The 12,352-nt window shown below is 41.4% G+C and overlaps 2 protein-coding genes across 19 annotated transcripts in view; one reads left to right on the top strand and one right to left on the bottom strand.

Annotated features, from left to right (window-relative positions):
- The window catches only part of RBFOX2 (RNA binding fox-1 homolog 2), a 303,630-nt gene that overhangs the window by 47,988 nt on the left and 243,290 nt on the right, over positions 1 to 12,352 (top strand). The window lies entirely within an intron of this gene.
- On the bottom strand, positions 4,522 to 5,247 carry LOC117095951 (60S ribosomal protein L15-like). Its single transcript, XM_033232823.1, has one exon. The coding sequence runs from the start codon at positions 5,213 to 5,215 to the stop codon at positions 4,583 to 4,585; it is 633 nt and encodes a 210-aa protein (XP_033088714.1). The 5' UTR covers positions 5,216 to 5,247; the 3' UTR covers positions 4,522 to 4,582.

The raw sequence follows: 12,352 nt of genomic DNA, 5'->3' as shown, positions 1-12,352 counted from the left end.
TGACCTCGTGATCCGCCCGTCTCGGCCTCCCAAAGTGCTAGGATTACAGGCTTGAGCCACCGCGCCCGGCCCGGAATTTTTTTGTGTGTGTAACTGTAGTTAAGCAGTTATTAACATCTCTGGGCCATTCTCTGTTTGCAAAATGTGGGGATATAATGTTATTTCTGAGATTGCTTTTAGCTCTAACATCTTACTACAGTGGTTCAAAGTAAAATCTAGTAAAAATCAGCATCTCCCCAAAGTAATTATTATAGTTTTCTTCAGTAGAAAAAAAAAATTCAGCCGGGCGCGGTGGCTCAAGCCTGTAATCCCAGCACTTTGGGAGGCCGAGACGGGCGGATCACGAGGTCAGGAGATCGAGACCATCCTGGCTAATACGGTGAAACCCCGTCTCTACTAAAAATACAAAAACTAGCCGGGCGAGGTGGCGGGCGCCTGTAGTCCCAGCTACTTGGGAGGCTGAGGCAGGAGAATGGCGTAAACCCGGGAGGCGGAGCTTGCAGTGAGCTGAGATCCGGCCACTGCACTCCAGTCCGGGCGACAGAGCGAGACTCCGCCTCAAAAAAAAAAAAAAAAAAAAAGAAAAAAGAAAAAAAAACCCAGGTAAAAATATGGCCAAAGGGTTTAAATTGAGACAATCTTAGAAACTTATTACATCCCTTTCCCGTCTTACTTTTCTATCAGGTTCTGTTTGATTTTGACAAGTATAGTTAGTAAGGAAGGTTCAAGAGCAGATGTCCCTGGTAGAGGGCGGGTAATAGCTGGTGGATTAGAGCTAAAGAAGAGCTGGTAAAAGTCTCCTGGTTGCAGAGCCGAGGGCAGATTGGGCAGGTGCACTACTAAAGTATGGTTTTGAGATGTTCTACTGTTTTCTAGCACCTTGTTGAAAAGTTGATAACTACATTCATCACCCAGGTGAAGTCTACCATAATTAGGAAAAAATTGCTTATCTTGCCAGCAGCCGTCAGGATAAACTTAGGAGAACTGGGGAGATTTGTCTTTCTGATGATTCTTGGATTTTGTAGTGCAGTTGTTGTTTTCTTTGCTGCCTTGTAGGGGAGGAAAGGAAGAGGCTAAGGGGAGAGGGTGGGCAAAACAGCTGTCGAAGAAAGAGGAGTCCTGAAAAGCTATTTGTGTTGGGAGCTAGAGCTGTGAGTGGTAGGGCTATGGTAGTTTTGTAGGCCACACTGTCTTGTTGCTGTTTTGCTTTTGGGGACATAACACTAATAGATAAGATTAGTGGCTTATTTTTATTTTTTATTTTTAATTTTAAATGATACCCTTGGCTTGTTAGTTAGCACAGCTTTTGTTCTAAAACTCTCTATCAGAGACTATGAAAGGATGATTTTTCTTATGTAACTGTTGCACTCAACATGTTCCATTGTAGGAACTGTAGCATGGTTTCTATTCAGATATCCTGGACCCTCAGACCTCAAATTACTGTCCAACCATTTCCTTTTCTCCTACCTACTTTCCTGTTCATTCTGCAGTTCTTGTAATCACCCAGCAAATCTTTATTTAGCACCCGTATGTCCTGTACCATGCTAGCTGTTGAGGATGTGGAGGGAGGCAGAGAGAGGCAGTCCATGACCTCAGGGGCTCCCAGTGTAGTAGGGAGACTGGTACCAACAAGACCTATAATGTGATAAGTGCATTGAGAGAACTGAATAAATGGGGAGATGGGGGTAGGAGGGTCTAAACTAGCTGGGACCGGTGGAAGTTAGGGAAAGGGACCTGGGGGATGTAACAGGAGCTATGTTTCTGTGTTTCAGACAGTGGAAAGAATAGAGAAATACTGGTTTAATGGGTAGAACACAGGGTGGGGGAATTAGGACTCTTCCTTTTCGGTCTTTTGTGTTCAAAAGTATAGCAGCTTTCTTTGCTTCTTGCTCCTAGCATCAGATTATCTATTCCCCTGGAATTATGTGGGTTGGAGAAGAATGGAAAGGAATTTGCCCACCTGCATGGAGGGAGAGGGAGGCAGTAGGGATGTGGGTGTTTAAAAGCCCTTGGCATGAGTGGCTATAAGTACAGATGGCTATTTGTGTTACCATTATTGTAGCTGTTATGCCTACATTCCCTTTGGTGTGCCTCTCTCTACAAGGATAATTGTGGGGTCCTAACTTACAAGTTTTCCTGCTGCCGGGTAAAATAGATGCTGATGTGTTGTGCGTTACAGGCTATACAGTGAATTCTGTGTGGGCTGCCTTCTTACTGCTGCCTTGATCTTTTGGGGCCTCGAACATAAGGGGAAAATGTTGAATTTTTTGTATGCAAATTAACATTGGGGAAAACCAGTAAAACCATAAAAATGGTTATATTCAATTTTACTAACGGTTTGACCTCCAAATGAAGCTAAAATTAACTTTGGTGAATGCTTGGATTTTTATATTTAAAAATTTTTAATTCTAATTTTTTTCTTTGAAATGGAGTCTTGCTCTGTTACCCAGGCTGAAGTACAGTGGCATGATCTTGGCTCACTGCAGTCTCCACCTCCCAGGTTCAAGGGATTCTTACGTTCCAGTCTGCTGAGTAGCTGGGACTACAGACGTGCACCACCACACCTGGCTAATTTTTGTATTTTTATTTTTTATTTTTTATTTTATTTTATTTTATTTTTTTGAGACAGAGTCTCGCTCTGTCACCCAGGCTGGAGTGCAGTGGCCAGATCTCAGCTCACTGCAAGCTCTGCCTCCCGGGTTTATGCCATCCTCCTGCCTCAGCCTCCCAAGTAGCTGGGACTACAGGCGCCCACCACCTCGCCCGGCTAGTTTTTTGTATTTTTTTAGTAGAGACGGGGTTTCACCATGTTAGCCAGGATGGTCTCGATCTCCTGACCTCGTGATCCGCCCGTCTCGGCCTCCCAAAGTGCTGGGATTACAGGCTTGAGCCACCGCGCCCGGCCTAATTTTTGTATTTTTAGTAGAGATAAGGTTTTACCATGTTGGCCAGGCTGGTCTCGAACTCCTGGCCTCAAGTGATCTTGCCCACCTTTCCTCCCAAAGTGCTGGGATTACAGGTGTGAGCCACCGCCACTGGCTGAATGTTTGGATTTTTGAAAGTGTTAAATACCAAGGGCTGAGTATCTAGGGAAAAGGTGATTTGTCTGTGAAATCCAAGGAACTGGCTACATTCTGTGTATAACTCTGAGGGAAATAGAACAGAAAGAGGGTGGGTTTTACAGTTGATCTGCATTTTTTTTTTGTTGTGGGACCTTGCTCAATCTACCTAACTTTTCTCAAGCCTCAGTTTTTTCATTAGTAAAATGAAGATAATAATTACTACCATAAAGTTGTTTTGGTGATTAAAAGTTTATTATTCCACTACTAAAAGCCCTTTACAGGCTTCTTTCTTAGTATTTATGTCCTAGCAGAATGGAATCACGTGCTATCTTTTTCTCCTCTGTGCCTGTATACCATTTTTCTTGTGTCTCTTTTTACCTCTCTACTCAGAAAATTCTCCATAAAGTGAACACATAACATAAATACATAAGCATGCAAAGTCAGGTTGTTCCTTAGATCTCAGCCAAATGGTATTTTCTTTTTAAGGAAGCCTTTCCTGACCCAGATCCCATTCCAATCTGGAAGGTGTCCCTTCTTTTAATTTATCTGTCCCCCCCCCCCCCCTCCGCTAAACTGTAAGTTCTCTGAGGGCAGATATTGTCATATTTACTATTGGGTCTTCCACTTTCTTGTCTTGTAAATGGTGTATGGTCTGTACACAAGCTACTTGCAAAACTCAGGGCAATACCAAGAGACATAGCACCCTGCTGCACCTAATTGATTTATAACCAGAAGAAAACCGCTTAATTTCTACATAACTGATGGTAAAACCTGGTTACTTTGGGGATAAATTTGGCTTTGAAAGTAAACCTAATGCTTTGTGCTTTGGTAGAGATTTAACTTCTGCTGTCTTTCATACACAAGAGTTACTGCTTTGCTTTGAGTAGAAAGCCATTAGAAAACCAGGGTAGGACTTTTGGCAATTATCCAGTTTAGTAATTGGGCCAAATAGTTCTAATCTCACCACAATCACTACTTCTTAGAAAATGATCTCTTTAAACAAAACATGGAACATCTCTAAGGATGAAAACCTAAGGGAAGGAATAGTTGGAGATCCCCAAATCTACTCATCTAGATTCCCCCCATTCTTTTTCCTGTTTATGGGTATTCAAGCCTTGGAGAGGTGTGTCTGTGTTGATCACATAGGATCTTTTACCTACATGACCTAAGTATATTCCACTGTGGCCATTGGTCTATTTTTTCTATACATCTCAAATGTTACCTTCTTTTTTTTTTCTCTTAAAGAATTTATTTTAAACCTATTATACCACAGTATGTTTTATACACTGACATACAACTCCCTAATAAGATAAAGCAAAGACAAAAAAGTTTATCTTATTAGAAACAAGATATACCACCATTTATTGTCTTCAAACATTATTGCACTTTAACTTTCTTAATTTGACAAAGCATTCAAGAAACAATCTGCAGACTAGTTTTAACAGACAAATAACACCTGTAAGCAGACATGACTGTCCTAAATTGTTTATTAGGTATGAATTTTACAAACTTTACTTATATTAGCGGTAACGGTGGAGCTGGAGAGTATTGCGCCTTCTCCAAGCTGCCCGGCGAGAACCACCAATAGTATGGTGGAACTTATGGCCCTTTCCAAGGCCACGGCCCTTTCCAAGGCCACGGCTCTTTCGGCCTGCAGATGTCAGCACACGCATCTCCCTGTGCTTGTGGACTGGTTTGGTGATCCACTGGGTGTCAGGATTTCTTCTGATAGCTTTGTGGAATGGATCAATGAGGATAACCTCAAAAAATTTGTATGTGGAATCTTCTCCAACCCAGTAAGAATTCAGGACTCTCAGAGCCCCACAGTGGCGTCCAGCTCGCTCCTCTGCAACGGACTGAAGGCTTCGAGCAAACTTTAGCTGGTTAACACCATGATGGACAGGCTTGCCGTAAGTTGCACCCTTAGGAACTGGGCGTTTTCGGCCACCACGGCGAACACGAATCCTATATATAACGTAACCTTGCTTGGCCTTGTAGCCCAGTTGGCGCGCTTTATCAGGCCGGGTGGGGCGGGGAGCCCTGTGGAGAGCAGAGAGCTGGCGGTACTGCCAGCAGCGGACCCTCAGAAGAAAGCGCATGACATCAGACTGCTTCTTTCTCCATAGCTCCTGGATATACTTGTATGCACCCATCTTGGCTTACCTGATGGCTGCCGCCAGACAGAAAGGCTCAAATGTTGCCTTCTAATAGGTCATAACGAATTTGTGGTAAAGGCCCAACGTTCCCTGTACAGGTAAAGGCAAACCATAGCACAATAACCCTTTACTAGTTTATAAGTAAAGGCTATCTCTGTTAGCCTGAATTCCTTGAGGGCAGGGATGGTCTGATTGATTTTCCATCCTCAATGATAAGTAAAGATATTGGCACATACTTCATTACATGATGGTTACCTATTTGTCGAATGAGGTAGCATGGTGTAGTAGAAGATTAAAGGCTCCAGAGTTTGACAGACTCAAGTTAGTATGGCACTGACACTTGTTGAACCACGTTTTAACCTTTCTGAGCTTTAGGATCAGCTTTTGTTGTGAGAATCAAAGACATTGTACTCTTAAATTCCTGGCAATGGATGGCTATTATTTTTTTCCCTTGATTCTTTTTTTGAAATAATTTCACAATTAGAGAAAGGTTACCAGAGCAGCTGGCAACCCACAAAACACCCCAAACTCCTCGATTCTCTTCACCTGGATTCCCCAGTTGTTAATATATTACTGCATCTGCTTCATTGCTCACTCTGTATGTTTGTGTGTGGGGTTTGTGTACATACATACCATTTTTCATTGTTTCCTTTCTGAGCTTTTTTTGAGAGCAAGCCGCAGATGTGGTATTCCTTCACTCCCAAACACTTCAATGTGTATTCCCCCAAATAGGACTTTCCTGTATAACTGGCATAGCTCTCCAAATCAGGAAATCAGTATTTGTACAACGTGACCATCCATCCACAGACTCCATTAACATTTTGCCAGCAGTCCCAGCAATGTCTTTTTCCTTTTTGGTCCAGTGTCTTGTCTAGGAATATGCGTTGCATTTAGTTGCATGTCACCTCAGACCTCTTCAGCTTGGAACAGTTCCTCAGCCTTCACCTTTCTTTCATGTCCTTGACATTTTGAAGGGTCTAGATCTGAGTCTGTCTGTTTCTTCATGACAGCAGTAATATCGTTTTTGGCAGGCATACCACTGCAGTGATGCCATGCCCTTCTCGTTGCATCATATCTGGAGGCAAATGCCATCCCCCTCATCCCACCGTCAGTAATATTGTTAACCTTGAACAGCTGGTTAAGCTGATGTCTGCTAGGTTTCTCCACATCAGATTCATCATTTTTCCTTTTGTAATCGATTATCGTCTTGTGGAAAGGTATTCTGAAATTATACTACTATCCTGTTCCTCAACAGATCTATACCTAACCTCCTTAGCACTATTGACTACTCTTTCCTGAACCAACCAGTTTTATTCTGTCAAATGCTGGTCTTCTATTTCTGTGTCTGCCTGTATTTGTTAGATGTCATTCTATTACAAAGAATTTCCCTTTTTCATGTGTTTATTTCTATCAAATGGACTCCTCAAGCTTGCGGGAGTTTGAAAGTTTAGCCAGCGGGACCTGCTTTTTGCTGGTTTCTTTGTCTTGTCGACCTGTCCCCATCATTCATGGGGTATTTGCTTATTTTCTGCCATAGGAAGGTTTTCCAAGTTTATTTTGTACTTTTCCTTCCAAAGCCCTGAAATCAGCCATTTCCAAGAGACTCTGGTTCTTTTAAATGGAGGATAGTAATTAGAAGCCAACATCTGGGTGGTGGGTATGCATATTGCTACTAGAGTGTCATTGCCTCTAGGCTCTCTCAGCAAACAGCTAGAAATTGTATGTATGTGTACATATATATGTACATAAACACATATATACCACATTACATCTATATTTTCATATCTTTGTGTGCTGTATATGTATATATATACATGTGTGATGTTTGCATGTGTTACATATTTTAAACTACAAAACAATGTATTTTATATTATAAAATCATGAATTCACACTGATAACTCCGTTAAATGCAGCCAACCTCTTTCCATATTTGTAAATATATTCTCCAGTAGGGAAAAACTTGGCTCCCCTTATCCCCAATATGTTTACTTGTTTGCTCAGTGTTGCCAGTTTTCCAGCCATGATGGCTGTCTCCACCACCTCTGTACCCTATTCCTCATGGTCTGGAATCCTCAGTAAATGGGCTCCTTTGGCCTGTTCTTCCTTGTGGCTTCCTAACCTCCCTAGAGTTTCCCAGCTTTACCTGTAGTCCTCCAGTGTCCCCTGACCCCCGGCCACTCTTGTCTTTGGCCTCTGGGCCTGCTGTCCTGTGCATCCTTGATTCCTCAGTTCCTCACCCACCTGTGTCCTTGGTGCTGTGCTTACTCCTCTGTGATGGAAGGAGAACAGGGCTGTTTTTTTTGAGGGGGATTTTATACATATACACATATATATACGTGTGTGTGTGTGTATTTATTCAGATATAATTTACATGCAGTAAAATTCATTCTTTTAAGGTTATATTTCTATGAATTTTGACAAATGTAATATAGGCATGTAACCACTACCACAGTCAAGATATAAAATGCGTCCATTACCATTGAAAGTTCCCTCAGGCTCTTTCACAGTCAGTCCTCTCTTCCATCCCCAGCCACTGGCATCACTGATCAGATTTCTGTTCCTATGATTTTGCCATTTCTAAAATGTTATATAAATGGAATCATGTATTATGTAGCTTTTCGAGGATGACTTTTTTCACTTAGTGTAATTCTTTTGAGATTCGCCGGTGCTGTTTTAGGTATTAGTAATGCATTCCTTTTTACTCTTGAGTAGCTTCATTTCTCTTGGGTAAATACCTAAGGGTGGGAATGCTGGGTCATACAAGAGTATATGAAGTGTATAAGTATATGAGAAACTGCCAAACTGTTTCCCAAAGTGGCTATACCACTTTGGATTCTCATCAGCAATGAATGTATCTACATTCTTTCCACTATTTGGTATTGTCAGTTCTTTTTTTTTTTTTTAATGAGAGTCCTTCTGATAGGTATATACTGGTATCTTTTCATGGCTTCAGTTTGTATTTTCCTAAATATTAATGATGTTTAGTATCTTTCATTTGCATATTTGTCATTCATATCTCTTTGAATGGGTCTCTTTAAATGTTTTGCTCATTTTTTAAAACGAGCAGTTCATTTGCTTTTCTTTTCTTTTCTTTTTTCTTTTGAGATGGAGTCTTGCTCTGTCGCCCAGGCTGGAGTGCAGTGACGTGATCTTGGCTCCCTGCAACCTCCGCCTCCTGGGTTCAAGAGATTCTCCTCCCTCAGCCTCCCGAGTAGCTGGGATTACAGGCACACACCACTGCGGCCAGCTAATTTTTTTGTATTTTTAGTAGAGGTGAGGTTTTGCCATGTTGGCCAGGCTGGCCTCCAACTCCTGACCTCAGGTGATCCACCTGCCTTGGCCTCCCAAAGTGCTGGAATTACAGGCGTGAGCCACCGTGCCTGGCCAGGTGGTTTGTTTTCTTGCTGAGTTCATTTTGAAATTCTCTACATACATAGCAGATCCTTTTTCCGATACACATTTGCAGATATTTGCATTCATTCTGTTATTACTTTTATAAATGTGTCTTGTTTCATATATAAAAATGTTGGATTGAATTCTTGGGGGCTTTTAGCCCTTATGCTCTGAATACACAAGGGAAATATTTGTGAAAGGATGGTTTTAGATGTTGAGGGAGGTGGAGATCTTGGAGGATCAGGTGGAATTGTCTCTCCTCAGTGACTGGAGGTACTTGTTGAGAAAAAGAAGGAAGGACTGAGGCAAAAAATAAGGTGTGGTGGTGGTGGTCAGAATTTTTGGTTGAAGGATTTGGTATAGCAAATTCAGGGGTGGATAATGGCTACTAGTTGTGTAAAATAGAAAGGTAAGAAGTCAGGGGATTTAACATGAAAGGTCTTGAACCTAGCTGAAATCAAGCAGGGAGCTGAAAACAATGTTAGTAACCATGTTGTTCAGCCTTTTCATTTGATAGGTAGGAGATAGTCTTAAGAGAGAGGATGCAATTTATTGAAGATTATATGGGTCATGAAGTGACAGTTAGGACTTAAATTCAGATCTTTAAGGACAGTAGTGAAGGAGGGGCTCAGCCCATGTAGGAAGATACATTTGGGGGTGGGGGCAGGAGGTGGAGGAAAAACTAGAATTCTAATGGCATATGTTTTTGTTATTCTTTATATCCTTCACATAATTTGTAAATATTCTTGTATCTACTCAGTATATAGTAAAATAACAATAACAAGTCTGGAATGGCAACAGAATTAGTGATTGAGCTGGCAATAATTTGACCAGAAATCAAATTGGAATCTATTTTGGGTCAAACAGAAAACACTAGCGATCAAGTGGGAACTCATTTTTGGCACAACACGAAAGTTTGATTTTTTTTTTTCTGTTCCTGACATCAAAAGGGAAAAGATACTAAAGACAATAAAAGATCATAGATCTGAATTTTGCTTGTTACAGTTAGCTTTGAAAATACTGACTCCCAAGGTTAGGATTTACTGGGATTAGAACTGCCTTTAAATTAAAAGAGAATGATAAAAGGAAATACCTAGAAAACCTGATAGTAATAGTTATTTCATTGGATTCCTAGTCTAAATCAGGCACTGTGTTAGGTTTCTTGGCATTACATTTTCTTAATCTTTCCTTAACTTTGCAGAATATTTGGTGACATTTATGTTCCTGTTTTATCAACGCGGAAATTGGGATTCAGAAAAATTACATGATATGCTTAAGGTCATATGACTAGTAAGTGAGCTGTGTTCATCCCTAGGATTGTGTAGTGTCAAAGCTTGCTCTCCTTTCCTTTTACCAGTGCTAATTAAAGTGTCGTTTGTAGACTGATATTAGTTTGCTGTTTATTACCAATTCATACAATATAGGTGCAGAGATTGTTTGTATGCACTTAGAACTCAAATAGCAATTTGACAGAATACTTTTATGAGTGTTAAGTCTAACGATAAAAAACTGGGGCTTGTATTTTGTATTTCTTGTTTTTTAAAATTTTATTTTTCTAGTAGTTCATTTTACTGCACCTTACAAAAGTATGATTCCCTGATGGATTGGAAAGTTAGCAGAAAAGGTTGCTCCTCACAGTTAGTTTGAGAAGCCCTGTCTACTGTGCTGCCTCTGTGCTGTTGAGAGACTCGCATCAGGATGAAATTTACCTTAGTATTTCTGTTGAGTTTTGAATGGCTGGGGAGAGAGGGTCAGAGAAAAGGGAAGAGGCAGTAGGGAAAAGATGAGGCTCCAGGGGAGGAATCTTTGGGAGGACTTTGCCCTTAAGTGGTAGCAGTAAGATGAAGGCAATAAGATGAGGGGGGATGCCCTGCCTCCTTTGGTTGAAAGTAGTGTTAGGAATCTGGCATCTTTCTGTAAAGCTCTAACCTGTGTTTTTTTCTTTTTTCTTTTTTTTTTTTATGGAGTCTCACTCTGTCACCCAGGCTGGAGTGCAGTGGTGCAATCTCGCCGCAACCTCTGCTTCCTGGGTTCAAGTGATTCTCCTGCCTCAGCCTCCCGAGTAGCTGGGATTACAGGTGCGTGCCACCATGCCTGGCTAATTTTTGTATTCTTAGTAGAGACGGGGTTTCACCATGTTGGTCAGGCTGGTATTGAACTCCTGACCTTGTGATCCACCTGCCTCGGCCTCCCAAAGTGCTGGGATTACAGGCGTGAGCCACTGTGCTTAGCCTAGCCTGTTTTTTATTATACCCAGTGGCAATGCTGGTGTTGTTATAGATGAGAACAAATGTAGGAAGAAGAATTTACAGAAATAGAGCAACTGGATGTAGGAGTTCAGAAAATCTAAAAACTCCTTTTCTCTCCTTAGAAATACAGACACACTCCCCTTGAAGTGTTTTCCCTTTAAGGAAAAGGCGGCAATTCTTTGGCAGGGCCAAGCGTTTTGATTGGCTCCTTCTACTGCTGTTTGCCACGAAGAATCCTGACCAGTTTTGTTTAGAGCTGGTCTGGGAGTCAGCCGAGCTGCCAAGTTCTCTGTGCCTAATTTGAAGTGTATTAATGTTTCAGGACTGGGCCAGATCTCTTATAGGCACCTCCTACAGTTCAGCTTTCCATGTTCCAGGAGGAAATGTGACCCTGCTGTTTTGGGAACCCCACCTCATATAGTCTTACTTCTCTCCGAATGTGTTTGAAGTCTTGCCAGCGTAGAGAGGGGAAGTTTAACACACTGAAGAGAATACATTTTTAGGGAGCCTGCCCACAATGGGGTCGGTCCCCTCTGCCACGGCCAAGGAAAAGGAACCCACTCATCCTTCAGGTTACTTAGCATATGAGATTAAGGCCTCAGCCCATTTAGGAGTTATTTTCTCTCCTTCTGGACATGAAATGGTAAAACAGGCCCTTTAAGAACTAGACCGTTTTTAGTTGAGAAGAAAACAGATGAGAGCAGATACTGTGTGTACTTCTTGGCAAAAACCTTGTATGTGGTTCACAGCAATTCCTGCCATTCTGGTTGTGTCTGAGGGTCTGACAACAGACAGTTCTAATCGCAAACGTTTTACTTGCTGGACTGGTTCTTAATGCCTAGAACCCAGCCTTAGGTCAAGAATTGGTTCCTAATTGCCATAGGTATAAAGGTGGCACTCCTATTGAGGGAGTTTTCATTGTTCCTGCTCTGGTTGTCACCACTGTGGCTTGGGAGATGGTTTATGTAGGTCTGTCCCCCCTCTGTGGATATAAACTACTTGTTAAACAGTTACTGACTTCTGTAAGTTTAGGCAGTTGATGGTGCCAACCTTTACATTTTATGGTGAAATATAATTTTCAGATTTATTAGAACAGTTTAACGGAAGAAAATAAGAGAAAGAGCTCTAAAAAGGTGTAGACTGTCAAAGAAGGTTCATGGAGGAAGCATCAGTGAGAGGACTCTCACAGTACTTTATGATTACCTAATCATTATCAAGTATTGGACTAAAATTGTCTTTGAACATCTCTCTCTGTTGCCTGTAGATTATAAACTTCTTGAGGATAGGGCAGTTTCTATTCTTTTTTTATATTTGAATCTGACCTTCTTGATTGATTTGGTAAATATTTATTGAGATCAATTAAAATAAGATGCTTTAAAACTGAGCACAAAGGACAAGTTACATTTCAGTAGCTTAGTAGTGAATTTAATTCTGCAGGTCTTGGTGCTGTACTTCTTTGGTCAGTTTGCTGGGCCCAGATGGCTAGGCTTGT

This window comes from Trachypithecus francoisi, unplaced genomic scaffold (assembly GCF_009764315.1).
Source record: "Trachypithecus francoisi isolate TF-2019V2 unplaced genomic scaffold, Tfra_2.0 Lachesis_group14, whole genome shotgun sequence".
NCBI classification, from domain to species: domain Eukaryota; kingdom Metazoa; phylum Chordata; class Mammalia; order Primates; family Cercopithecidae; genus Trachypithecus; species Trachypithecus francoisi.
This window is presented reverse-complemented; position numbering and strand designations above follow the sequence as displayed.

Bases quoted from the DNA above. Each gene is read 5' to 3' on its own strand.
- LOC117095951 (XM_033232823.1), bottom strand. From the start codon at position 5,215: ATGGGTGCATACAAGTATATCCAGGAGCTATGGAGAAAGAAGCAGTCT.